Consider the following 27,974-nt stretch of genomic DNA (forward strand, 5'->3'; position numbering starts at 1 on the left):
CTGCTCAGTTACTGGGATTTTCACGCACAACCATTTCTAGGGTTTACAAAGAATGGTGTGAAAAGGGAAAAACATCCAGTATGCGGCCGTCCTGTGGGCGAAAATGCCTTGTGGATGCTGGAGGTCAGAGGAGAATGGGCCGACTGATTCAAGCTGATAGAAGAGCAACGTTGGCTGAAATAACCACTCGTTACAACCGAGGTATGCAGCAAAGCATTTGTGAAGCCACAACACGCACAACCTTGAGGCGGATGGGCTCCAACAGCAGAAGACCCCACCGGGTACCACTCATCTCCACTACAAATAGGAAAAAGAGGCTACAATGTGCACGAGATCACCAAAATTGGACTGTTGAAGACTGGAAAAATGCTGCCTGGTCTGATGAGTCTCGATTTCTGTTGAGACATTCAAATGGTAGAGTCCGAATTTGGGGTAAACAGAATGAGAACATGTATCCATCCTCTGATGGCTACTTCCAGCAGGATAATGCACCATGTCACAAAGCTCCAATCATTTCACATTGGTTTCTTATACATGACAATGAGTTCACTGTACTAAAATGGCCCCACAGTCACCAGATCTCAACCCAATAGAGCATCTTTGGGATGTGGTGGAACGGGAGCTTCGTGCCCTGGATGTGCATCCCTCAAATCTCCATCAACTGCAAGATGCTATCCTATCAATATGGGCCAACATTTCTAAAGAATGCTATCAGCACCTTGTGGAATCAATGCCACGTAGAATGAAGGCAGTTCTGAAGGCAAAAGGGGGTCCAACACCGTATTAGTATGGGGGCACTAATAATTCTTTAGGTGAGTGTATATACCGTATATATATATCTTATGTCTCTCTTTTCTGTGGCTCTGAAGGACACGCCCGCTGCTGACGATGCCGCCGGTGCTTTCGATGCCGCAGCCTATCTGCCTGATAGAGAATGTTAACGGGAATACTCTGGTCATTAATAAAGATGCGGAGAAGATCCTTCTGGAAATCTCGCAGCCGGTGGTGGTTATCGCAATCGTAGGAAAATACCGGACGGGGAAATCCTATCTGATGAACAAACTGGCCGGGAAAAGAAGCGGTGAGTTATAAATGTGACGCCCAGAACCCGTCACATGTGATATAATATCTGTAGAGTATTAGAGAAGGAGCGTTATATGAAGAATGGATTGTAACCCAAATAACGGGGGGTCAGGGCCGCCACTAGAGGGGGTCACTGCATGTACGCAATCCTCGTGACTTCAGTACTAGTTGCACAAATCCATATGTAGTTAGCGCCCCCCAGTGGTGACTGCAGAGAGTCAGAATTATATACTTTATTATATCAAGTAAGAAAAAGATACATTGTCTCTGGACCTTTTATCTCCATGAGATTCTGTCTGTGGATTTGTCGTAGACATGAGTAAATCCATTCAAAACTGATCAGATTCATCACGAATTTCACCAAAATTCTTCTTCCAAATGAATGCAAATCATGCAAAAAGGTGCTCGCCATTTTACGTTTAAAATTCAGTAGTGAGGGAAATCGGGCAGGAAGGATGATGAGGGATCACATGACCTGGAAGGAGGCCCACAATGCCTTGCAGTCAGCCTGACATCCAATCAGGAGGGAGGATACTGGCCGGTCTTCCAGGCTCTATGCTAACCCTGAAGCACATGCGCCATTCTGAGCTCCGCCTCTGATGTAATCGGATGTGTCCGCCATGTCTCCATTAGAAGGTCCTGGGATTGTGCATTAGAAGTTGGGGTTTTCTCATTAGGGACAGGATCGGGGCGGTTAGTGTAATCTGTGTCTGTAGCCCGGGCTGGAGCTCGTCAGAACCTCATGTGTTGCACTGTACAAGACATGAGCTTTTAAGTGCAGGAGCTGCCTTTTCTGTCCACAAACCTGGTGCAACGCTTCTACAGTTTATATGTGAGCATTGCAATAAGCGTGAGATAAGCCCTGGAGGATGGGAGTGGTAGTGGCTCTGTCTGTAATAATTATTTACAGTGCCAATCCTCACACTGAGTCTCCCTATGGTTGGGCAGTAATCGGAGGGTGCACCCTTTCTTCCCTTGGGACACACCCTGATGTCGGGGCTCCTGCCTGATAGTAGTCGGGGTGCCCTTGGTGTGATGAGTGCTGTACGGGTTCAGGGCAGGAGGTGTAGGGTAATGGTGCCAGAATCAGTAACCAGGCCAGTTGTAGAACATAAATGTCTCTTTACTAAAGTGCAGAATGGGAGTTGTAGTACATCCAATGGTATAAACAGTTCCAAACTGAAAATGCCAATCTTCCTAGATAGCAATGTATGCATATAGGCCAGGGTGAGGGTTGTAGTACCGTTTCCTCTCTATCTTTCCTAGAGCGTCTTTCTGCAGAATCTAAGGCTTGCCATAAGGACATTTCCAGGTGAGGGGCACAGGATTAAGATATGGTGGGCCATACCATGTCCAAGTGTGAAGGGAGCAATGTCCCTCTCACTGCAGCAACCAACTATACGCTCCCAACAATCTGCTCATAGTTACATAGTTAATACAGTTGAAAAAAGACAAACGCCCATCAAGTTCAACCAAGGGATCGGTGGGGACGCGAATCCCAGAAGGAAGTGAGACTCAGATTTCTACACGTTTTCATAAGCATTAATGTTTTTTACTTTTAAGAATTCGTCTAAACCCTTTTTGAAAATGTCCACTGTTCCTGTTGTGACCACGTCCTGAGGAGTCTATTCCACAGATTCCCAGTTCTTACAGTATAGAAGCTTTGATTCTTCCGGAGACTGAACTTTTCCTTCTTCAGTCGGAGGCAGCGCACATTTTACATGGAACAGCTTTTCACCTTATTTTTTGTACGGCCCATTTATATACTTGTACAGGTTAATCATGTCCTCTCTTAGACGTCTCTTCTCAAGACTAAATAAATTCAATTATTTTAATCTTTCTTCATAACGAAGACCCTCCAGGCCCCTTATCAGTTTAGTCGCTCTCCTCTGTACTCTCTCCAGCTGCAGTGAGTCCTTTCTATGGACTGGTGCCCAGAACATGTGCAAGCTTATTATCGAACCTTAATCAGATTCCACTGATTATCATGTGAAATCCAAATTAGTAGAAAGTTACCGAGCTCAGATCGGAATATAATTTGAGACACAAACAGTATGTGTCCAACAAGATCATTCCACTTTAATGAACCAGTGTGTAATATTATATAACACTTACAGATAAGGTGGCGGATACAAGCCGACCTTCATAAACCATAGACATAACATTTTACATTCACATTGATTGGTACAGAAGAGGGATGATCCCTTAAACTCCCCTTATTCTTATCTATGTTTTCTGTTTATTCACTCTTTGGCTGCACACCCAGAACTGGCGCGCTTCACAGAATCATGACTAGATAGTCTGCAGGCATCTGCAGACTATCTCAAGGCCAAAGAAGACAGATGAATATTATTCTAGAAAGAAGTTAATTCTGACACAACATATAATATAATGCATGTAACGGATCTCTTGGCACCCCAACCGGGTACCTCCATTGATGGATGCTCCTAGCGCTTTCCGAGGACTCCAAGCACTCTGCTCTACAAGAAAACCACCACAGGAACAAGGAACAGCTTGGTTGGGGTCTCACCGTCTTCCACCCACGCTGGACCCAAGACTGGGCTTCCGCTTCCAGTGGGTGAACCTCTCCTAAATCCAGAGAGCAGGAACAGCTCTTACAAGAGCTAGTAGTTATAGCCAGGGGAGTATAGCAAATCTTCAGCGTATAGCAATCCCCAGTGTCGATCAGTTACCCAAACACCAGCCTAAACATGATGAAGGGTAAAACAGGAACTCCCTTTTTGTGTTGCTGAATCCACACCATGCATTTTTAATGGGCAATAGGAAATATGTGGCATATAAATTCCACACATAAATCAGGGTTCATAGTTCCTTGTAACCCCAAAAGGTCTGAGGGGGTCTCCATAGTTCTGGGTCCATAGTTTGTAGGAAGGAGGCTGGCCCTCAGGCTTCTCCAGCAGCCCCAGTGACGGTTCAGTCCGTCACATTTCTCCCCTCCCAACAGTGGACTAACCAGGTACCTGACCTCCTGTCGGTCGGTGCCTGAGTTAGTCGAGTAGCCCACCCATAAACAAACACTGGTCCTGTTGAACTCTGGGGCCTGGCTCTGTTCTGTATGTCCCCAGCTGTTGAGTGGGCATCTGCTACTCCTTGCTGCATTGTTGTTATCTAGCTTGGAACTGTGGGTACTTGGTGGGCAGAGGCCGACTGAGCTCTGCCCAGATGCCAGCTCTTCCGCTGGGGTAGCCTGTGGGGAGTCAGGCTCTGGAGAAGAGGATAGGGGAGGGCAGAGGCCAACTGCGCTCTGCCCAGATGCCAGCTCCTCTGCTGGGGTAGCCTGCGGGGAGTCAGCCTCTGGACAAGAGGATAGTAAGGGCAGAGGCCAACTGCGCTCTGCCCAGATGCCAGCTCTTCTGCTGGGATGGGGTCAGGCAATCCTACCCCCAGGACCTTGCTGCGGATCGGCTGTGGAAAGGAGAGATTGCTTAAATCCTCCTCCTGGCATTCCTGCGGGGCTGGTGGGGGATCTTCACCGGCCGTCCAGCATCCCTGTAGGTCTGGTGCAGAGACCGCGGTCCCATCTGCACCATCGGAGCCAGGGGTGCTGTCCCCCTGTGGCCGGGGAGAGAGACCGACTGTCTCCTCTCCCTTCAAGGTAAACTGCTGCTGGGGACCACGACCGACTGTCCCTACTCCCTGAAACTCCGGCTGCCGTTGGGGATCTGTGCCGACCGTCCAGCATCCCTGTAGGGCCAGTGGAGAGATCTCGGTCCCATCTCCACCTGCCATATGGGGTTCCCCCAGGACCAGTCTATGAGGTCCCCTACCTCTGTAGCTGGTACTGAAGCAGGGGATACTTCAGTCGGGTCTTTCCAGCTGTAGGGTTGTAGGTCTGGGACTGCCACCCAGCTCTCCGGCAGTGTATATTGAGGCCGAATTGAGCTGAGGAAGTATTGGTAATCCTGCTACAGCTTCCACTCTGTTGTCACTAGAGATGCCAGGTCTTGTCTCACCTCTCTCGCTGTAGGCCAATCATGCATAGCCTCCCTGTAGTCATAGATATCCCAGAACCGGGACTCTCCAGCATCTCCAAACTCCGGTTGGGCGAAGGACTCAAACAACAGGCCAGGGCCATCCTAATCCTCCCCCTCGGGTCTGTCGTGTTCAGCCATCCAGGGGGAGTGCCGAATCACATACCACCAGAGTGCCTGGTAGGCATCGTCTAGCCAAAGCACCTTCCATACCAGGCTCTCGAGTTCTGTCACCCACTTATCCAGGGGCTGCTCTCCCAGAAGGGGCATTCGCAGGGCCACTCGCATCTGCAACCGCTGCTCCTCACTGGGGAGACTCTCGCCCCGCCGACGCTGTACATCTTCCAGGGCCTCATGCCAGATGCCTTTCCGGACTGCATCCCTCCAGTCCATGTAATCCTCCTCATCATAGTGGAACGCTGTCCGAAGACTAGCCGATTCCATCCTGCTGTAGCCAGGGGCGCTGTACGGATACTAGCGTTGCCCTCCATATGTTCCACGAACGGTATCTCCGAGCTGCTTCTCCTCGCACTAGGACGCCATCCCACTGCTTTCCACCAATGTAACGGATCTCCTGGCACCCCGACCGGGTACCTCCGTCGATGGATGCTCCTAGCGCTTTCCGAGGACTCCAAGCACTCCGCTCTACACCAAAACCACTACAGATACCAGGAACAGCTTGGTTAGGGTCTCACTGTCTTCCACCCACGCTGGACCCAAGACCAGGGTTCATAGTTCCTTGTAACCCCAAAAGTTCTGAGGGGGTCTCCATAGTTCTGGGTCCATAGTCTGTAGGAAGGAGGCTTCTCCAGCAGCCCCAGTGACGGTTCAGTCCGTCACAATGCACTCTTAACATTGTTGCACTCACAAGCTGAACTCCACCTGGCCAAGTTGCTAGCAGTAAATTTGGGAGCTGATGGCGCTTAGTCTCGATAGAAGATACCTAGCTGCTGTTATTTGCCTGTACTCTAAAGTGGGAAGGAATGTGGGCCTCAGTATGCTGCAAGTTGCACCCCACTATCACCACCAGGAGCAGCCGTTACGGACAAGGACAGTACATGTCTTTTGCGGCCCACTGGGTCAATGTTTTTGTCAGCAGCAGTGATGCAGCAAGAAGGTCTTATTGATACCTCCACGTTTATGTGGGTCTGGTTCCCACCCCAGGCGCTTGTCCGCCTTCTCTACGTCCTCCTCCATGGACATCCTCCCGTCAGCCACAGCAGCAGGGCAGAGCCTCGGCACCACTCCTCTGAGTAAAGTGAACAGTTCCCACGTCATGTTAGAGCTGATCGGCCTTGAGGAGCCACAACTATACCACCAGTCATACTCACATTAACCCCTTCACTGTCCTAGACCTGGTTAATTTTAAGGCTTCAGATTTCTGTATCTTATTTGAGTTTATTTGTGAATCTTTCCAGGTTTTGCTCTGGGATCCAGCATCCAGTCAAAAACCAAAGGGATCTGGATGTGGTGCGTTCCTCACCCTCAAAATCCTGAACAAACCCTTATTCTACTGGATACAGAGGGACTGGGCGATGTGGAGAAGGTGGGTTACACCAATCGGACAGATATGAAGGGCTCTCTGTAGTGTGGATTACTCATTGGTGGGGTTGTCAGAGTGTAGAAAATGAGCTTGCTTTTTTGTAAGAACAGCGCCCCTCTTGTCCTTAGTTTGTGTCTGGTATTGCAGCTCATCCCCATTTAAGTGAATAGAGCTGAACCCCAAGATGAGACACAGTCCATGGAGCAGTGGGTGCTGCTTCTAGACCAAAAGATAAACCTTTTTTTGTACTCTTTAATACATTTCGCTCCTAGCTTCATTCACTTAAAGGGATACTCCAGTATTTCAAGTTATATCCTGTCCACAGGATCAGGGATACCTATTTGATCATTGGGTATCCTACTGCTGGGACCCACACTATGAGGACAAGGGCCCCTTACCTGCAGGGTTGAGCATGCACACTGCAGCTCCATTCATCTCTATGGGATTGTCGGTGGTTACACCACTTGGTTATTTCTGGCAGGTCCTATGGAGATGAATGTAGCGGTAATGTGCATGCTCGACCTGATGCTCCATACATTTTTACCCCCCCGTTCTCATGATCGGTGGAGGTCCCAGCTGTAGGACTCCCACTGATGTAATAGTTATCCTCTATATTGAATAAAAAATAACTTGAAATTACTGGACAACCCCTTTAAGGTGGTTTTTTTAAGGTACTTATGTTCAGCCATGCAAGAAAAATAATAATAAAAAAAAATCATACAATGTGATTTCCTTATTTATTTTTTTTTATGCTGTCTCTCAGAGTGGGAATGCACCTACAATGTGAATTTCAGACCCCTCCATGATTTCTAAGTGTGAGAACTTGCAAAATTGCAGGGTGTTCAAATACTTCTGTTCCTCACTGTAACTATCGCTGGGATTATGCTAGGAGTGAAAATGAAGTCAGGGCTGAATACCAGGAAAGTGAGGAACCATGTCCAGGATTTACTTACTCTTTCAATCCTCTGCTGCTCAAGCAAAGACGTCACAGCATAACGCTTATGTACATTAGAAATCTACAATCTGTAATTCTTGGTGATTTTGAGGAATTGCATTAAATTTATTTTCTTGTACGGCAGGGAGACTGTAAGAACGACGCTTGGATCTTCTCCTTGGCGGTGCTGCTGAGCAGTGCCTTCGTGTTTAATAGCTTGGGGACCATTGACCAGCAATCTATGGAGCAGCTACAGTATCCTTAATGCACATTCATTTAGGACAAAGCAGAGGCGTACATAGAGAAGTAAGGGCCCCATAGCAAGGATCAAACCAGGTCCCCCACACAGGACTGGAGGGTTTCTGCCTAAACCCTTTTCAATGACCCATGGTCATTTTTCCACTGCTTAATTTGCTAAAAGTTGTTCCTTTAGATTGAAGAGTCCTGATCAAGTTTTCACCTCCAGTAGAAGAGACGATAATCCCAACTAAGACTAGGTCCCCTCTTGCCCTTGGCCCCATAGCAGTCGCATGGTCTGCCACTATGGTAGTTAATTCCCTTGGTAATAAGTTTTATTAGATTTTATCATTTCATTTATTGTATTTATCTGCAATCCATGTGGATATCTGAACCTTATTCGGGGATGTGTCATCTCCCTCACCTTCTATTAGGCTGTGGTTCCCCTTTTTGTGCCTGCAGACCCTTTACAAATGTTCAGAAACCTCTTCAGTCACAAAGAAACATAAATAGTGTGAAACAGTAACAGGAGCCAAAGAGGATGGGGGAGGAGGGGGATGAAGCTGCACTGTCTCTACCTCAGTGTACTGCTCTAGAAGGGAGGGGCGAGCAGAAGGTTAGTGACGGCTCTCACATCACATGGGTCCATCTACTCAACAGGCATGGAGAAAGAAACTCTACAAAAGAATCCCAAATATTCAGGTTACACCTGAATGTTATCTGCCGACTTATTGCTCTATTTCCACCTCAAAAGACAAATCTACTTCACATAGAAATGAGTGGAAATTCTAGCTGGTAGAATGTAACTGAGCGTGCCATTTCGGTGGTTGATTCACTGGTGGTGCCACATAGACTCTAAGACCACGCAGTGTAATGTGCTGTAATTACACCTTTGCATAGCAAACCCACAAGAGATGCCAAAAAAGCCTCCAGACCTCCCATCCTCCAATGGCCTCCCAATACTATTAGGTCACTTCTGTTTCCAGGTCCCTGGGGCAGCACTTTGCATTTTGTAGGTCCTGGTGGTGCATCCGCTGCTACCATTGCTGGTACAGGTGCAGGGCAGCTGTCCACTCCTCTTCCTTCTCCGACTCCTGACATCTTTAAAGCAGTATACCTTCATCCATCCACTGGTGGCTCAGATGAGGTCCATTCAGTTCCAGCTAGTAGATTCCAAGAATTCCCACAAGTTATAAAGAAATGTCTTTTTTATTTCAGCTTATTATCTGGCAGATCCTACTTTTCCTACAGTGAGGAGCAGTATATGTCTTCTACAACCCACCAGGTCAATCTCATTCTGATGTGTCTTTCATCTGCTGCACTAAGGTTTCAGCAAATAGCATTGGGAATTTAGGATTAATGGTGTCCTCAATGCTGAGAAGGATCTGAGGAAGCCAAGATCCACAGAAGATCTGTTCTCCAAGATGTTAGGAAAAACTTCCCTGCCAAGTTCTTTCAAAACGACTACCTAGAAGACCTGATGCTGGATACAGGTGTATATACTGTATATATGTGTATAGGGTGTGTATATATATATATATATATATATATATACAGTACAGACCAAAAGTTTGGACACACCTTCTCATTCAAAGAGTTTTCTTTATTTTCATGACTATGAAAATTGTAGATTCACACTGAAGGCATCAAAACTATGAATTAACACATGTGGAATTATATACATAACAAACAAGTGTGAAACAACTGAACATATGTCATATTCTAGGTTCTTCAAAGTAGCCACCTTTTGCTTTGATTACTGCTTTGCACACTCTTGGCATTCTCTTGATGAGCTTCAAGAGGTAGTCCCCTGAAATGGTCTTCACTTCACAGGTGTGCCCTGTCAGGTTTAATAAGTGGGATTTCTTGCCTTATAAATGGGGTTGGGACCATCAGTTGCGTTGAGGAGAAGTCAGGTGGATGCACAGCTGATAGTCCTACTGAATAGACTGTTAGAATTTGTATTATGGCAAGAAAAGAGCAGCGAAGTAAAGAAAAACGAGTGGCCATCATTACTTTAAGAAATGAAGGTCAGTCAGTCAGCCAAAAAATTGGGAAAACTTTGAAAGTAAGGGCTATTTGAACATGAAGGAGAGTGATGGGGTGCTGCGCCAGATGACCTGGCCTCCACAGTCACCGGACCTGAACCCAATCGAGATGGTTTGGGTTGAGCTGGACCGCAGAGTGAAGGCAAAAGGGCCAACAAGTGCTAAGCATCTCTGGGAACTCCTTCAAGACTGTTGGAAGACCATTTCAAGGGACTACCTCTTGAAGCTCATCAAGAGAATGCCAAGAGTGTTCAAAGCAGTAATCAAAGCAAAAGGTGGCTACTTTGAAGAACCTAGAATATGACATATTTTCAGTTGTTTCACACTTCTTTGTTATGTATATAATTCCACATGTGTTAATTCATAGTTTTGATGCCTTCATAGTCATGAAAATAAAGAAAACTCTTTGAATGAGAAGGTGTGTCCAAACTTATGGTCTGTACTGTGTATATATATATATATATATATATATATATATACCTAGAAGAGCTGATGCTGTATACAGTGGCGGAAATAATTATTTGACCCCTCACTGATTTTGTAAGTTTGTCCAATGACAAAGAAATGAAAAGTCTCAGAACAGTATCATTTCAATGGTAGGTTTATTGTAACAGTGGCAGATAGCACATCAAAAGGAAAATCGAAAAAATAACTTTAAATAAAAGATAGCAACTGATTTGCATTTCATTGAGTGAAATAAGTATTTGAACCCCTACCAACCATTAAGAGTTCTGGCTCCCACAGAGTGGTTAGACACTTCTACTCAATTAGTCACCCTCATTAAGGACACCTGTCTTAACTAGTCACCTGTATAAAAGACACCTGTCCACAGAATCAATCAATCAAGCAGACTCCAAACTCTCCAACATGGGAAAGACCAAAGAGCTGTCCAAGGATGTCAGAGACAAAATTGTAGACCTGCACAAGGCTGGAATGGGCTACAAAACCATTAGCAAGAAGCTGGGAGAGAAGGTGACAACTGTTGGTGCGATTGTTCGAAAATGGAAGGAGCACAAAATGACCATCAATCGACCTCGCTCTGGGGCTCCACGCAAGATCTCACCTCGTGGGTTGTCAATGGTTCTGAGAAAGGTGAAAAAGCATCCTAGAACTACACGGGAGGAGTTAGTTAATGACCTCAAATTAGCAGGGACCACAGTCACCAAGAAAACCATTGGAAACACATTACACCGCAATGGATTAAAATCCTGCAGGGCTCGCAAGGTCCCCCTGCTCAGGAAGGCACATGTGCAGGCCCGTCTGAAGTTTGCCAATGAACACCTGAATGATTCAGAGAGTGACTGGGAGAAGGTGCTGTGGTCTGATGAGACCAAAATAGAGCTCTTTGGCATTAACTCAACTCGCTGTGTTTGGAGGAAGAAAAATGCTGCCTATGACCCCCAAAACACCGTCCCCACCGTCAAGCATGGGGGTGGAAACATTTTGCTTTGGGGGTGTTTTTCTGCTAAGGGCACAGGACAACTTATTCGCATAAACGGGAAAATGGACGGAGCCATGTATCGTGAAATCCTGAGCGACAACCTCCTTCCCTCTGCCAGGAAACTGAAAATGGGTCGTGGATGGGTGTTCCAGCACGACAATGACCCAAAACATACAGCAAAGGCAACAAAGGAGTGGCTCAAGAAGAAGCACATTAAGGTCATGGAGTGGCCTAGTCAGTCTCCGGACCTTAATCCAATCGAAAACCTATGGAGGGAGCTCAAGCTCAGAGTTGCACAGAGACAGCCTCGAAACCTTAGGGATTTAGAGATGATCTGCAAAGAGGAGTGGACCAACATTCCTCCTAAAATGTGCGCAAACTTGGTCATCAATTACAAGAAACGTTTGACCTCTGTGCTTGCAAACAAGGGTTTTTCCACCAAGTATTAAGTCTTTTTTTGTTAGAGGGTTCAAATACTTATTTCACTCAATGAAATGCAAATCAGTTGCTATCTTTTATTTAAAGTTATTTTTTCGATTTTCCTTTTGATGTGCTATCTGCCACTGTTACAATAAACCTACCATTGAAATGATACTGTTCTGAGACTTTTCATTTCTTTGTCATTGGACAAACTTACAAAATCAGTGAGGGGTCAAATAATTATTTCCGCCACTGTACATGTGTATATATTGTAACGGGGTTCCGAAGGTGCACTCGGTCCCCCATTACCCGCAGACCTGTTGCTTAGCTTTGGGAATGAGGATCTGTGTTTGACCTCATTCCCAGGGCGGCTTTACTAGCTGGGTGGCTCCCTGCTCCTAGTCTGCCTTGAGCGCCGAGCTGATCACTCGGTGCTCGACTGGTTGGTCTGTCGGTCATGTGACGCTGGCCACGTCACATGACCCTCACTCCCCACTATAAATACAGGCAGCCTGCTGGCCACAGGTTGCCTGTTAATTTAGGTTCCACCTGTGATTTGGTCTTTCCTGGCGTACTTACCTCCTGCTGAATTCCTGACGATCCTCTGCCTGCTCCTTGTGTACTTTGCTGCTATCCTGGTATTCTGACCTCGGCCTCCTCCTGACGTTCCTCTGCTGACTCCTTTGGTACTTCACGTCTCTCCTGGTATTTATGACCCCGGCTTCTCCTGACAATTCTCTGCTTTCTCCATTAGTACTTTGTAGCTTTCCTGGTATTGACTCGGTCCGTTCACGTCCTGTTGTTTGTCTGTCTGTCATCTCTGCACTTATTCCAAGTTAGGGATTGCCATCCAGTTGTCCCCTGTTATTAGGACTCGCGAGGCAAGTAGGCAGGGCCAGGGGTAAGGGTGGAGCGCAGTGGTCACTTCCCTCCCCCCTGTGTGTGTGTGTGTACGCGACCGTTACATATATATATATTTCAACGGGCGCCTTCCCCCGGGGCCCTCTCTATATTGCGTGCATCCCAGGTGTTAGGAAATGCTGAGTGGTATGTTGTGGCCTAAAACGTCTCTTTATGTGTGTCACGTTGCTCCTACTTGGATACGGCTGGACCCCAGGCTTTGGCTCCAAAGCACTAAATAGGGGGACTAATTGAGGGATAAAAGAATAACTTGAGTCCAGACCTTGAGATGAAGTTCAATGGCAGCTTTACTTTGCATAAACGTTCTCCAAAACGGTTTACAGGCTTTGTCTTGGTTCCAGCAGGCTTTAGCATGAAACTGGCAGGCAAACTCCACTCTGCTATATCTGTTTCTCTCTGACTCTTCTGTACTGACAGGCTGGCTGTATAACTCAGCTTCTTCTGTATGCTGCAGTTCAATTAGTAGTCTGACTCTAGGTTATGCCAGGGAACTTTCCTCATGGCTCCTGAGGCTTCAAGCTTTGGCCTCAATGGCCAGCAGAGCTTATGGTGCTCTGGCTGGCATGGGCACGTCCTTTCATCTTTTCCTTAACAATACAATCTCCCAGTTATGTGACCGAACTGACAAAACTGATTAAGCTGAAGTCGTCCTCCGGAGCAAAAGACGACACCGGCGAATATAAGAGATTCTTCCCGTCATTCACCTGGTGCGTCCGAGACTTCACTCTATTACTGGAGAAGGACGGTAAACCCATCACAGAAGACGAGTATCTGATGACATCTCTGCAGATGAGGAGAGGTAACATTTCTTATTTTAAGCATTTGTTGACAATAATTTCTGTAAGTTTTGATAGGTGCGAGGGCTCGGGGTGCCGGACCGGGGCGGGGGTGGACTTTTCATGTCTAGGTAATGTGTCTAGACGTGAAGTTCCAGCTGCAGGTCGACTCTCATGACTTCTTCTTTAGTACTTACTTCACTGATCCAAATAATGGATTCTTATTGATTTCTGCCACATTTGCAATAAGTTGAGCAACGGAGCGGGGCGCAGACAATAGCGAAGTGGAACTTGACTTAGGGGGAAGTATGCAGGCAGGAAAGGGTTAGTTTGTGTATTCAGGTTAGGTGTCTTCAGGGTTAAAGTAAGTGGGTGGGGTTTGAAAATGCACGGGCAGTATATTATCTATGGTGGGGGTGGGATCTGCAGCAGTGTCTGGGGTTTTGCGGTGAGTTAGGTGCTGCGGTGTCATGTCTTCCTTAGATGAGTTGATCGCTGTGGTCAGGGCCGCGGCAGAGCGGCAAGGATCTGAGTGGGTCCAGGAGAGCTTGCAAGCGGCTCCGGCTGCATTAGTGGGGAGGGTTAGGCGGCCCGGCGGTCCGTGTCGCCTGTGCGGCTGAGTCCTGAGGCGACCCCCCTTGTGCTGCGACCGGTGCAGAGCCCCCTGAGGGATGCCCCTAGGTGACCGGCTAGGGCCGATTCGGTGGTGGCTGGTAGGCGTAGCAGCTGATATCCAGCTACTTGTCGGGCGCCTGCGAGAGAAGGACGGGTTAGTTCCCGTCATTCGTCCCTTGCCCGGTGGGGGGGGGGGGGGTCGCGGGGTGATGCAGCCTTTCCTGCTCTAGATATCCCCAGCAGGTACCTTACCTGCACCTGCGGCGGGCAGACGATCGGCGGGGAGGATGTCGGGGGATGCGGCCTCACTTTCCTGTGGGAGGGCTTGCCTGCTGAAGTGGCATCGACGGAGGTGAGGGCGCTGCGGCCTGGTCCTGGAGGTCGGCAGCATTCTTCTGTGTCACGGCCAGAGAAGTGTTCGGCGGCAACAGCGACACCGTTGGTGAGGCTGGGTACTGCAGGCCAGTGGATGAGAGGAGGATCGCTGGCTGGGGGTTCTGGTTTGGCCCCGCCCCCAGTGCAGCAGGCAGATGACACGGCTGCGATGGGACGCGATGCGGCTATCGGTCAACGGGCCGGTAGGTCAAGGGGTGCCGGATCGGACGTGGAGACCTGTGCGGTTACGGGACGGTGGCAGCCGTCAGGTGGGCCTAGGAGCGACGTGTCATCGGATCTGCGACCCGGCCACGTGGACGGTGGTAGGGGTCTCCATTCTGTTGCAATGTTGGAGGAAGGTGAACTCAGCTTGGATGAATGCGAAGCGGACGACAGGCCGGAGATCGCTTCTGGTGTTGGTCCATCGTCTTCTACATCTCCGGTCGTTTTGATGCCAAGAAATGTTCCAGAGCGGTCTGCGGCGACTGGGAGGTTACTCCATGGTCAGCCAGGTGAGAGATCTTTGTGTCAGGCTCAAGGTGGTGGCGGGTTGGGGGTTGTGGGGGGTCAGTTATGTAGGGCTGGGACGGAGAGTTTGGGGCAGGAATTGCTGTCGGGTATGTTGCCTCTTATTTTGCATTTGGGATCTGAGGCTGCTGCTTCCCCAACGGCGGTGTGGGCGCCGGGGCCTGAGGTCGGGAGTGGCGGACAATCTAGTGTGGTCGGGTCTGGTTGTGCGCCTGTTGCGGCGGCGGGTGCTTCGGTGGGTGACGTGGTGGCAAGCGTGGGAAGTAAAGGTAAACTTGGTGAGGATGTTAGGTTGGGGGATGCTGCGAAAGGGGAAGTGTACGTGTGCTTTGAGGGGCCGTTGGGAGCGCACTTGAAGCCGGAGGTCAGGGAAAACATTTGGAAGGACGAGTATGTTGAAATATTTCCGTTGCTTCCGTTGGAGAAGTTCCAGTTGGATAGGGTGAGGTTGGATGAGAGCAAATGGGAAGAGGAGGAGAAGCGGCGGTATATGCTTATACCGCGCACTTTTCTGAATTGGCTGCAGGCTTACGCTATTTTGGCGAGTGTGATAGGCAAGAAGGTGCCCGAACACTGTTCGGCGCTTTTCTGCTATATGGACGCGGTTGGGGAGGCATATCGAACGTATGGGGGATTGGCTTGGCTTTGGTATGACGAGCAGTTTCGTCAGCGGAAGGCGGTCCGGCCTAGTATTAGGTGGGACCACAAGAACATCAGCTTATGGATGCGGCTAATGTCTGCTCCTAAAGGGGGCAACCAGCCCTTTTGGGGTGCGGCCGAGGGTTCCTTGGCGGGAAATTCAGTGGCGGGAGTAAAAAGGGATGCTGTTGGCAATTTAACGAGGGGTACTGTAAGTACCTGGCTGATTGCCGGTTCAAGCATGAATGCTCCGGTTGCGGCGGGGCACACAGCTTGTCGCGGTGTTTTAAGTGTGGAAAAGGTAAGGGATTTGAGGCTGTGCAGAAGAGGGGTGACTCCAGTGAAGGTGGTCGAGATGGAGCCTTTTCTAAGGATTTATCCAAATAGGGAGGCGGCGGAGTTGTTGTTAGCTGGTTTTAGGGACGGTTTTAAGATCCCGTGTGTTTCAGAGGGGGTTGCGGTCGCTGATTGTCGTCAGCATTGTCTCACCCGGTGGTAGTTTCTGAGAAGATTGCCAAGGAGGTGGTAGCTGGTAGAATAGCGGGCCCGTTTGTGGAGTGTCCGTTGCAGGGCTTGTGGGTGTCACCGTTGGGGTAGGGACCAAAAAGGAGCCTAACAAGTTTCGGCTTATCCACGATCTGTCATTTCCTGCAGGGGGTTCGGTTAACGATGGTATTGACGACGAGTTATGTTCAGTGTCGTATACGTCGTTTGACGAGGCTGTGCGGTGGGTGCAACGTTTTGGGTATGGGGCGTTGTTGGCGAAAACTGACATTGAGGCTGCTTTTCGTTTGTTGCCCATTCATCCGGACAGCTTTCATTTACTCGGTTTTAGATGGGAGGGGCAGTTTTATGTTGATTGTTGTTTACCTATGGGTTGCGCGATTTCTTGTTCGTTGTTTGAAACGTTTAGTTCATTTTTAGAATGGGTTGTGAAGCAGGAAGCGGGTTGGAACTCTGTGTTACACTATCTGGACGATTTTTTGTTTTTGGGTCCGGCTGGATCGCGGGTTTGTTCAGTTTTGCTGCGCACAATGGAGCGGGTGGTGGCCAGGATCGGCGTGCCGTTAGCGTCTGAGAAAACGGAGGGACCGGCCACAACGGTCAAGTTTTTGGGTATAGTAATTGATAGCGTGGCAATAGAATGCAGGTTGCCAGATGATAAGGTGATTGATTTGCGCAGTGAGGTGGCTTTTCTGCGTAGGGCGAAGAAAGTGCAATTACGTCGTGTGCAGTCGGTTTTGGGAAAATTGAATTTTGCTTGCCGAATTTTGCCCATGGGTCGGGTGTTCTGTCGGCGCTTGGCCATGGCGACAGCGGGTGTTAGGGTGCCTTTCCATTTTGTGCGGCTGTCTGCGGAGGGGCGGGCTGATCTGGAAGTTTGGGATCGTTTTTTGGTCGAGTTTGATGGTCGTTCGATGTGGATGGAGGCGGCGGGTTGCTAGCGCTGATCTGGAATTGTTTACGGATGCGTCGGGTTCTTGCGGGTACGGCGCTTTTTGTCAAGGGCAATGGTGTGCGGGTCCGTGGGCTGAGGAGTGGAAGGGGGCCGGCATGCTGGGTAATCTAGCACTGTTGGAATTGTTCCCCATTGTTTTGGCAACTGAATTGTGGGGGGAGCTGTTACGGAACAAGCGGGTGCGCTTCTGTTGTGATAATTTGGGTGTGGTGCAGGCGGTCAACAGTCAGTCAGCTAATTCACCTCCTGTTGTGCGTTTGCTTCGGCACCTGGTTCTCAGAGGGTTAAGATTGAATGCTTGTTTTGTAGCAGTGCATGTTCCTGGTGTTGATAATTCCATTGCTGATTCTGTTTCTCGTTTCCAGTGGGACCGTTTTCGCAGTTTGGTGCCAAGCGCGGACGCGAAGGGTCTGCCCTGTCCTCAGTGGCTCTGGAGCGTGGCCTTGGGGTCTCATCAGATCTGATTAGGCGGTCCGTGAGTAGGAGTACATGGTCAGCATATTCTTCTGTGTGGTCTCATTGGGAACGTTTGGTGGATCAGGTTGGGGGTTGTGAGGTTGCGGAGGATTTTCAGGTGTTGTTGGTGTATTTTGTGGGGTTATCCTATAGTTCAGGAGCGTCTTTCTCGGTAGCTTCCAAAAGGGTGGCAGCTGTGGCTTTTTGGTTGCATTTGCGTGGTCTAGCGGACGTGTCCCGGAGTTTTTTGGTGCGACAGGCTCTGAAGGGCTATCAGCGCAGCGCTGTTAGGAAGGATACTCGTCATCCGGTTTCTTTTTCGGTGTTACAACAGTTGTGGGAGCAGGTTGGTATGGTTTGCAATTCTTGGTATGAGGTGTGTTTGTTTCGGGCCGCCTTCTCGTTGGCTTTCTTCGAGGCCTTTAGAGTTTCTGAGCTGGTGGCGAGTAGTGGCGTGCGAGGAGGCGGACTGTTGTGGGATGACGTTTGTTTGGAAGGAGGTGTGCGTTGTGTTTTGCGTAGGTTGAAAACTGATCAGGTCGGAAGAGGGGTTTGCGTTGTGTTGCGCCCATTGGTTGGGTCCATGTTGTGCCCTGTTCGGTGTGTGGAAGAATTTTTGTCATTACGACCGGGCGTAGCGTTTTTTTTTTTTGGTGCACCTGAATGGTCGGGCGTTGTCCCGTTTTCAGTTTGTTGCGATCTTCAGGCGGTGTCTGACGGCTGCTGGTCATCCGGCCATGGAGTTTGCGTCTCATTCCTTCAGGATAGGCGCGGCGACCGAGGCAGCTAGATGGGGCCTAAGTGATGTGGTTATTAAGCGGATTGGTCGGTGGGAATCAGATTGCTTTCGGGGATATATTTGCCCTCATATGTTGTAGTGAGGGGTTCTGTTTATGATTGCATGTTGGGGGTCGAGGCTCATTGTGTTTTTTTTTTTTTTTAGGGTCCTCTTCGTGCTTGGCGTGGATTCTGGGTCATTCGTACGTTCACTGGGGAGCGTTGAGAGCCGATGTGCGGAGGAATGGAAGGCAATTAGGTTTTCGGCCGGAGGAGTTGCAAGTGCGGTGGATTGGTGTGAGAGGGATGTTGTGGGTTCGGGTGTTGCCGGAATTTCATGCTTTCGCGTTGTTGGATAGGCCCCCCGACATTTTAGTTTTGCATGTTGGGGGACATTATTTAGGTGTTCGTCGTTCAAGGGATGTGATACATGACATCAAACTGGATCTGTTGCGGTTGTTGAGAGAGTTTCCGGATTTGTTGGTGGTTTGGTCTGAAGTGGTTGCTAGAAGGTCATGGCGGTTTGCAAGGTCAGTGGAGCGGATTAATAAGGTGCGGGCGAAGCTCCATAAGGAGGTGGGTCGTTTTGTCCGGCGTCAGGGCAGATTTGTGGTGCGCCATCGGGAGTTGGAGGCTGCTTCGCCTCAATTCTTGAAGGCCGATGGTGTGCATCTCAATGATGTGGGTATGGATTTGTGGGCCTCTGGGTTACAGGATGGTCTTGAGACAGCTTTGAGAGGTGAGGTTTCTCCTGTGTTCATCTGTGGCCGGTTAATAGAGGGTCCTGGAAGGCAATACAATGTTTAAGAGGTGCATGACACGTTGGAGCGTGCATCTCATGAGGTTCGGTAAGCTGATGGCTGGGGCTCCTGTTTGGGCTAAAATGCCTACAGGGGTGGATGGAGATATAATTTGAAGGATTTGGTACCTTTGGGTCGGTGACTACGGCCAAGGGTAAGGTGGAAATCAAGTGGAGATGGGGAGTGAAGAGCGCAGCTTGCTTGGGTTGCCTTCTAGGATCCTTTCTCAATGTGTTGGAATTTATTGCACTTTATGTGTTTATGTGTTTATGATGTGATCATTAAAAGAAATTTGATGAAGAAGTTATTTGTTTGTTTAATAAACGGGCTGCTACGGCCATTTATACCAAGAAGTTGACTTCTGAGTGTTTCTGAGAAGGGAGGGTAGTTTGGGTTGGTAGGTCGGGCAGCTGACTGAAGTGATCTTACATCCTATTAAGTCAAAAATAAGAATAGAGTTCCCAAAACACTGCATATTTTTGCCCCATCTTCCTATTTCTCATGTCAGCTCTTTCCTTCCCCTGTTCTCCACATCACTGCATCCTGGCAGGATCTTGACCTGTTTTACTTCCGGTTTTCTTCAGCTTCCTGTTGGGTTTTCTAACCAAAACCAGCATGCCTTGCTTCACCTAAATCACATGAAGATGGGAGGGAACAGTGGCGCAACCCTCAGAAACATTGAGAGTAAAGCATGCTGGACCTGGTTAGTCCTACCATGATGCTCAGAACAGGGAAAGGAAAGTGAGATGGAAAATAGGAATATGGGAAAAAATATGGCATTTTTGGGGCAGTCTGGGCAGACAAAATGTTATTATGGGACTGGAGAACCTCTAGTTAAAAATGATTTGTATAATTCGTAATTTGTTAAAATAAAGAAACACTTGAGTTCAACTTGAAAGAAACTCTTGGTCATCAAGACTCTCTATTATCACTGCTCCGCTCTCACACTTCTCCCTTTCCTAAGGACTAAATGCTGTAGATAAAGCAGGAATTCCTGATGAGAGTAGAGTAGAAGATGACACCTCCTGTCTATCTATGTTCCCTTCATGTTCATCACTATATTACGGTATGTGGCAACTCATCAGGGGCCGAACCAAATTAGTGATACGGTAGAGATGAAGTCTCACCGACTGCTGTACAATTGGACGTTTCATGTAATTGTTTTGTCTTGAGATTAAGAACTTATAATTATCTTTCTGCTGCATTATCAGTGAAGAAGACGTCTTCTTCTGTCAATGCAAAACAACAGTCCAAGTGCTTCCTTAATCTTCTCCTTTCCTTAAATCCTATATTGTCTCATTATGGGATTAAAAATGATAAATGTATCAAGAAATCCTCTGTGTGTCCCAGGAGCTCAGCCATGTCCTCCTCCTCCTCTTCATGCAACTGGCTGCAGTAGGAACCCCCCCCCCCCCTTCCCCCGAATGTTCAGGCTGCAGTAGAACAAAAATATTTTTTTTGTACTTTAAATTGTAAAAATATGAAGTAAAATTTTTCTTTGTGTAATGCTAATATAGTCAGGTGAAATGTAATATCGCGGTATAGAGGATGGGGGTGATGAAGGGGAGGATACAGTCCATGATCAGTTCTAGGGATATGGCATTTTCCACGTATGACGCTGATGCCATATTGCCTGGAGATGGCATCAATGTAATATTTGTGGGGGTCAGACCCCTGTAACCCGCTGGCCAATCACAAGATCAAAATGGCAGCAGAGTATAGAGGCCATGGACTCTCCATGTGGCCTCCGATAAAAGTCTAGAAAAGCCAACAAAAACCCGATAGCATCACTGCCCCTTCAGTCTAGTGATCGGGGGTGTCTACAGCTGTGAGACCCCAGGTGATGAGATACTGATAGCAGATCCTGGAACCAAGTTATAACTTATAAGATCTAGACTCAAGAGCCAAGTGATGGTGACGTGGTCCTCAGTCTGATATAAACCTCCAATCATGTGGTCCTGACTGGTACCAAGTGTCAGCTCTACTGTGACAACCCCGCTGTCCAATGTATGGTACATACTGGTACCTGCAGCTGCCAACAACTAGGAAGCCCCATTGAGATATCTCGACAAGCTTGTCGGCCGGTTCACCCCTGAGCAGAGCGGCGTTCACTTACTGTATAGTAACACTGATAACTTATCTCTTCAAGGTACTGACAAGGAAGCCAAGAACTATAATTTACCCCGTGAGTGCATTCTACATTTTTTCCACACGCACAAATGTTTTGTATTTGACCGACCGGCGTCAAAGAAAAAACTTCAGGTTCTGGAAGAACTAGAAGAAAGTGAATTGGAAGAGGAATTTGTGGAACAGGCAACAAAATTCTACAGTTACATGATCACCGAGAGCCGCGTGAAGACACTGGCTGGAGGAATGGAAGTCACCGGCAGAAGTAAGTCACATAGTGAGGAATAAGTATGCACGTCCTCCATTAATGGACATCTGTCAGCAGATTTGTCCCTCTGACACTGGCTGACCTCTACCATGTGCACTTGGCAGCTGAAAGCGTCTGTGTTGGTCTCATGTTCATATTTGCCCGCATTGCTGAGAAAAATTATGTTTTAATTTATGCAAATTAGCCTCTAGGAGCAATGGGGGCGTTGCCGTTACACCTAGAGGCTCTGCTCTCTCTGCAACTGCCGCATCTTCTCCACTTGACAGGGCGAGGCGTGACAATGTTTACCTTATTGTTTAAATCACGTTTTTATGTGATGATTTGTTCTATTGTTCATGTTACTATCCAATCTATATAAAAAGTCCTAAAATCTTTCAGTTTTCACACTGACCCCCATAATAGACTGACAGTAACTGTAAAGATCATTTCTTAGCAGTCATCTCATTATCATCACAGGCAGGAATACAATAGCATATCACACCTATATAACTCAGGGTCCACCATTTGAAAACAGATGATCACAGCTCATCTCCTCCCCTCCCTGCACAATGACCTCTGCACGTCAAGGAGCATGCCCACAACACTCTCCCATAGAAGTCTACAGGTTCCTATAGTCCATGTAACTGTTGTAAAGCATATCTCTGACTGCTGTTAACAGCTTAGGGATGATGGTCGTACAATGCTCCATGTTGGATCTTTACTTCTATGTTCTAGTGTTAGCGGTTCTCGCTGACTCCTATGTGAAGGCAATTCAGAGCGGAACAGTCCCCTGCATGGAGAATGCGGTTCTGGCTTTGTCCGAGATTGAAAACACAGGAGCTTTACAAGACGCACTGTCCAAATATGAACGTGAGATGGACAACCATGTCCTGAAGTTCCCAACAGAGACACAGCAAGAATTCCTGAACCTACACATGGAATGTGAGAAAGAAGCCATCAAAGTCTTCCTGGGACGATCACTGAATGATAAGGAGCAGAAATATCAACACAGGTTGAAGGTCAGTCCCAGATCCAAATGTCCCCAAAATTGTTTGAATCTCTGTATTCTAATGTTCTGAATGCCAATCATTAGTTCTAGGGACCAGAATGACAATGACGAGGATAGTCCATGGTCACTGTAAAGGTAGAGAGGCTGACAGCTCCCTCTCCGGACTTCTCCATGCTCATACACATTCAGATCTGCTGACAGCTCCCTCTCCGGACTTCTCCATGCACATACACACTCGGATCTGCTGACAGCTCCCTCTCCGGACTTCTCTATGCACAGACACACTCGGATCAGCTGGAAGCTCCCTCTCCGGTCTTCTCCATGCATATACACACTCGGATCGGCTGGCAGCTCCCTCTCCGGTCTTCTCCATGCTCATACACATTCAGATCTGTTGACAGCTCCCTCTTTGGACTTCTCCATGCTCATACACACTCAGATCTGCTGACAGGTCCATCTCTGGACTTCTCCATGCTCATACACACTCAAATCTGCTGACAGGTCCATCTCTGGACTTCTCCATGCACATACATACTCAGATCTGCTGACAGCTCCATCTCTGGACTTCTCCATGCACAGACACACTCAGATCTGCTGACAGGTCCTTTTCTGGACTTCTCCATGCACATACACACTCAGATCTGCTGACAGCTCCCTCTCCGGACTTCTCCATACACATACATACTCAGATCTGCTGACAGCTCCCTCTCCAGAGTCCTCCATGCACATACACACTGGCGTTGGCTGACATGTTCCACGTGAGTTCTTCTGACAATAGCCTTATGTGTCTGGGGGCCCTAAGACAGTGACTACTCTCCATTAGAATGGGGCAATATGGGGAATCACTCTGTTAACAAGTTTCCATGATGCAATCAAAAACAATTTCACAATCACTGATCAAAAAGTTTCCAAATTATTGCAGATCGTTTGTATTCAGCCCAAAGTTTAAGAAGATCTAATAGATTTTTCTCACCACCTGCTCCAGCACAGCCCTGCACAATACTGGTGGTTTCCATGATGATTGCAGAGTATTTAAAAAAAAAAAAAAAAAGATTTCACTTTTTTCTAACAGGAACTGATTGATAATAAAATGAATGAATATTCCACAAAGAATGAAACGGCTTCAAGAGATTTCTGCAGGAAACTTCTCCGACAGCTGAGTCTGACTATGGAGGATGACATATTGGCCGGAAGATATTCCACACCTGGAGGACACAAATTGTATTTAATGGAGAAGCTTAAGGTTATGGAAACTTACAACGTAACACCTGGAAAAGGCATAAAGGTAACAAGTTCACAAAAAAGATGAAGGCAAAATAAGAATCACATTCAGTGACCTTCCAGACAGCGATGTCGTAGGAATCCTAAACAATTAGCAAATACATAATTACAATATTGAAATTCCGATTGGGCTGGAGCGTCCCCCTCACTGCCATTTTGGATATCTGAAATACGATTCCCTTAAAAATAGTCAAACTACAACAGCATTATTCAGGTATAATGACCCCCCCATCCTTAAGCATTTTCACTTTTTGTAACCACAGGGTCTGGAAGTGATGCAGGAGTACGTCTCTGAGAAGAAGGACATTGAAGCTTCCATCATCCAAGCAGACAACACCCTGACTGAGAAAGAGAGACAGCTAGCAGGTGAGAGACGGGCAGCTCCTGAAACCTGTAGTGTCATGGCCCCCGGTATTTGACCCATTGAGGTCTCTGGACCTCTGTGCTTAGAAAAGGGAAAACATTATGACCCTAACTATATGCTGCAAAATTCTGATAAAATGTGTAGTAAGAAACTGCAGAAAAAAACTAAAAAGGGGCCACATTGATGAATTGACCCTCTTTATTAGGATTGGTGGGGTTCCCTGTACCGGATAAACCAACTTATATAGAGTTTCTTGGGTTCCACCGGTGGGGGACCCTCTGATATTTATCTATTAATACTTATCAGTATGTACTCACTATTTTAGAGGAACGGGCTCAAGTGGAAAATGCAGAGAGGGAGAGAGAAATTATGGAGCAAAACAACAGAAATCTGCAAGAACGCATGGAAGACCAAAACAGGAGCTTCGAGCAGCATAAACAAATGGTCATGGACAACATGGAACGAGAGAGGAAGATGATGATGCAGCAAAACGAACTGCTGATCAAGCAGAAGCTTAAGGTAGAGTATTGTAGAGCTGCCCGCGGACATTAGATGTTTCTTGGTGGAGCATGACCCTAAACTGGTCAAAACCATAAAATGCATACAGTTTATTAAGTGGTATTGTTCTTGTGCCATCTCTCGGGGGTTGTGCATCAGTTCATTCTGAGTAGCAGTTGCTGACCCTTCGAGTCTTACTGGTGGTGTCTTGCTGCTCAAGTATACTGTTGTCAACAGCTTTACAATTTTGCAGGCGTTTTGATAAATTTCTTCCTTGTCTCCTCTCTTTTTTGTATTCAATTTTAGGAGCAAGAAGTGATGATGAATGCAGGGTTTCACGACAAAATGAACGCTCTGCAGACAGAAATCAATAGTTTACGGAGTCAGAACAGCTCAAAGAAACGACGTTGTATTGTGATGTAAACTTCTTTGAAAAAATAAACTACTTAAAAAAAAAACTTAGCAAAAGGTAAAAATATTGGTGCAGTAAAGTTCCCATAATCTGGATCCCACATTCTGGAATTCTTGATAATCCAGCATAAGAGAAGAATGGTCCCAATGGATGGTCTGACTGTTCCTGTAACTGGACACTGGTGGAAGATCGGACGGCCACTGTCCATTCCGTGCAGTCTACTCCGAGGACCTGTGCAAGAAGTTTACCCTTGATAAGTGTCAGACCTGAAGCACATTGGGGTCCACCTAGATGGAAGTTTATAAAAAAAAGGCAGACTACTGGATGTGGCCCATTGGTTTGGTAGATGAACGGGCACAAGCATGGAACCTTGAGCATACGATCTGTAGACAGTACAGTCAGGAATTTGGCAAATTTTGGCAAAGTAAAAAAATAAATAAATGAGATCCTCTGCTGTATCTTCAGGCTGTATGTAGTCAGCTATACCACATCACTATTAAATATTGAACAACGTCTTTATTTCAAATACATGTATTAAAATTACAATACATAATATAATTAATAAATAAAAATGGATACCAATGTAGCAGTAGGCGACGGAACAGCAACAGTTCGGTCAAATAGTCAAATACAGAGGAGATAAAAAAAAAATCTTATACATGCAAATACACAATCGGTTCAATATCCCCCTGAAGCCTCACAATTCCACTATATACAGTCTTGTGAAAAAATTAGGACACCCTTTGAAAGCATGTGGTTTTTTGTAACATTTTTAATAAATGGTTATTTCATCTCCGTTTCAACAATACAGAGAGATTAAAGTAATCCGACTAAACAAAGAAAACTGAAGAAAAGTCTTTTCAAGATCTTCTGTAAATGTCATTCTACAAAAATGCCTATTCTAACTGAGGAAAAAGATAGGACACCCTTGCCCCTAATAGCGAGTGTTACCTCCTTTGGCTGAAATAACTGCAGTGAGACGGTTCTTGTAGCCATCTACCAGTCTTCGACATCGGTCTGAGGAAATTTTACCCCACTCCAAAATGCAGAACTTTTTCAGCTGTGAGATGTTTGAGGGGTTTCTTGCACGTACAGCCCTTTTCAAGTCACCCCACAGCATCTCAATGGGATTCAAATCTGGACTTTGACTTGGCCATTCCAGGACTCTCCATTTCTTCTTTTTCAGCCAATCTTTGGTTGATTTACTAGTATGTTTTGGGTCATTGTCATGTTGCATGGTCCAGTTCCGCTTCAGCCTTAATTTTCTAACTGATGGTCTCACATGTTCTTCAAGCACCTTCTGATACACAGTAGAATTCATCGTGGATTCTATGATGGTGAGCTGACCAGGTCCTGCTGCAGCAAAGCAGCCCCAAACCATGACACTTCCACCTCCATGCTTCACAGTTGGTATGAGGTTCTTTTCTTGGAATGCTGTGTTTGGTTTACGCCAAACATGTCCTCTGCTGTTGTGTCCAAATAATTCAATTTTGGACTCATCTGTCCAAAGAACATTATTCCAGAAGTCCTGGTCTTTGTCAACTTTATCGCTGGCAAATGTCAGTCTGGCCTCGATGTTTCTCTTGGAAAGCAAAGGTTTCCTCCTTGCACACCTCCCATGCAAGTTAAACTTGTACAGTCTCTTTCTGATTGTAGAGGCATGTACTTCTACATCAACAGTAGCCAGAGCCTGCTGTAGTTCTCGAGATGACACTTTAGGGTTTTTGGATACCTCTTTTAGCATCTTGCGGTCTGCTCTTGGGGTGAACTTGCTGGGGCGACCAGTCCTGGGCATGTTGGCAGTTGTTTTGAAAGCCCTCCACTTGTAGACTATCTTCCGGACAGTGGAATGGCTGATTTCAAAATCTTTTGAGATCTTTTTAAATCCCTTCCCAGACTCATAGGCTGCTACAATCTTTTTTCTGAAGTCCTCTGACAGCTCTTTTGCTCTCACCATGGTGCTCACTCTCACTTCAACAGTCAGGAGCACACCAAACTAAATGTCTGAGGTTTAAATAGGGCAAGCCTCATTCAACATGCAGAGTAACGATCTACTAATTATGTGCACCTGGTGTGATATACCTGTGTGAGATCTGAGCCAATTTAAGAGGGAATACATGTGAGGGTGTCCTATCTTTTTCCTCAGTTAGAATAGGCATTTTTGTAGAATGACATTTACAGAAGATCTTGAAAAGACTTTTCTTCAGTTTTCTTTGTTTAGTTGGATTACTTTAATCTCTCTGTATTGTTGAAACGGAGATGAAATAACCATTTATTAAAAATGTTACAAAAAACCACATGCTTTCAAAGGGTGTCCTAATTTTTTCACATGACTGTAAGCCGATAGCATGCACAAACGGCAATAGGATAACATGTCCAGACAGGGAGGGAAATCGTAAGAAAAGGGGGAGATATGCATGTGTGCCGAAACAAACCTCGCCACTGGGTTTTGGAGGGGCCTGGCTACCAGCCTCTTGCGCCAGGATTATGGGCCCTCTCATCAGCCAAGCTTCCTTTGTTCACAAAGGACTTGTACTAAATTGAACCCCTGGTCTAATTCGTGCCATTTTGGGATGTTAAATGACTATGTGTATTGAAAAGGGTGGGACATTCTATACGCTGAGTAGTGAGGTCTGTTCCATTGTCTCTCTGTGTGTATTGGCGATGTCCTTTGTCCTGAGAGATAATTGAATTACGTCTCGGTTGTCTCCAGGACAGAAGACATTGTGTATTCTCCTGCCTGTGATAATTGCATCAACCCAGAGTGAGGTAATTGGATCACGGGCAGAGGGGAGGATTTTGTGTGGGAGTGTCTGAGTGTATTGTATGTGGTTATTGGCTGTTTTTACAAAACCCTGTGGGTGGTAACCTTGTTCGAAAATGTGTATAAATCAATGCTTGTGTGTTCAAATAAAGAGTTCCTGTTTTACCCTTTACCATGTTGAGGCTGGTGCTTGGGTAACTGATCGACACTGGGGGATTGCTATACACT

General features: G+C 46.9%; 1 protein-coding gene across 6 annotated transcripts in view; it reads left to right on the forward strand.

Moving 5' to 3' along the window:
- The window catches only part of LOC120991015 (guanylate-binding protein 2-like), a 53,243-nt gene extending 27,735 nt beyond the window's left edge, over positions 1–25,508 (forward strand). For all 6 annotated transcript variants that reach the window (XM_040419918.1, XM_040419923.1, XM_040419931.1 and 3 more), the window contains 10 exons: positions 870–1,081; positions 6,494–6,621; positions 7,698–7,807; positions 13,228–13,418; positions 21,194–21,436; positions 22,154–22,437; positions 23,500–23,712; positions 23,972–24,074; positions 24,398–24,591; positions 24,877–25,508. In XM_040419918.1, coding sequence (XP_040275852.1) covers positions 889–1,081; positions 6,494–6,621; positions 7,698–7,807; positions 13,228–13,418; positions 21,194–21,436; positions 22,154–22,437; positions 23,500–23,712; positions 23,972–24,074; positions 24,398–24,591; positions 24,877–24,993 — 1,776 coding nt within the window. In that variant the 5' untranslated portion in view covers positions 870–888 and the 3' untranslated portion in view covers positions 24,994–25,508. The remainder of the gene's footprint in view (positions 1–869; positions 1,082–6,493; positions 6,622–7,697; positions 7,808–13,227; positions 13,419–21,193; positions 21,437–22,153; positions 22,438–23,499; positions 23,713–23,971; positions 24,075–24,397; positions 24,592–24,876) is intronic.
- Positions 25,509–27,974: the final 2,466 nt, after the last annotated feature.

Source organism: Bufo bufo, chromosome 1, assembly GCF_905171765.1.
Source record: "Bufo bufo chromosome 1, aBufBuf1.1, whole genome shotgun sequence".
NCBI classification, from domain to species: Eukaryota; Metazoa; Chordata; class Amphibia; order Anura; family Bufonidae; genus Bufo; species Bufo bufo.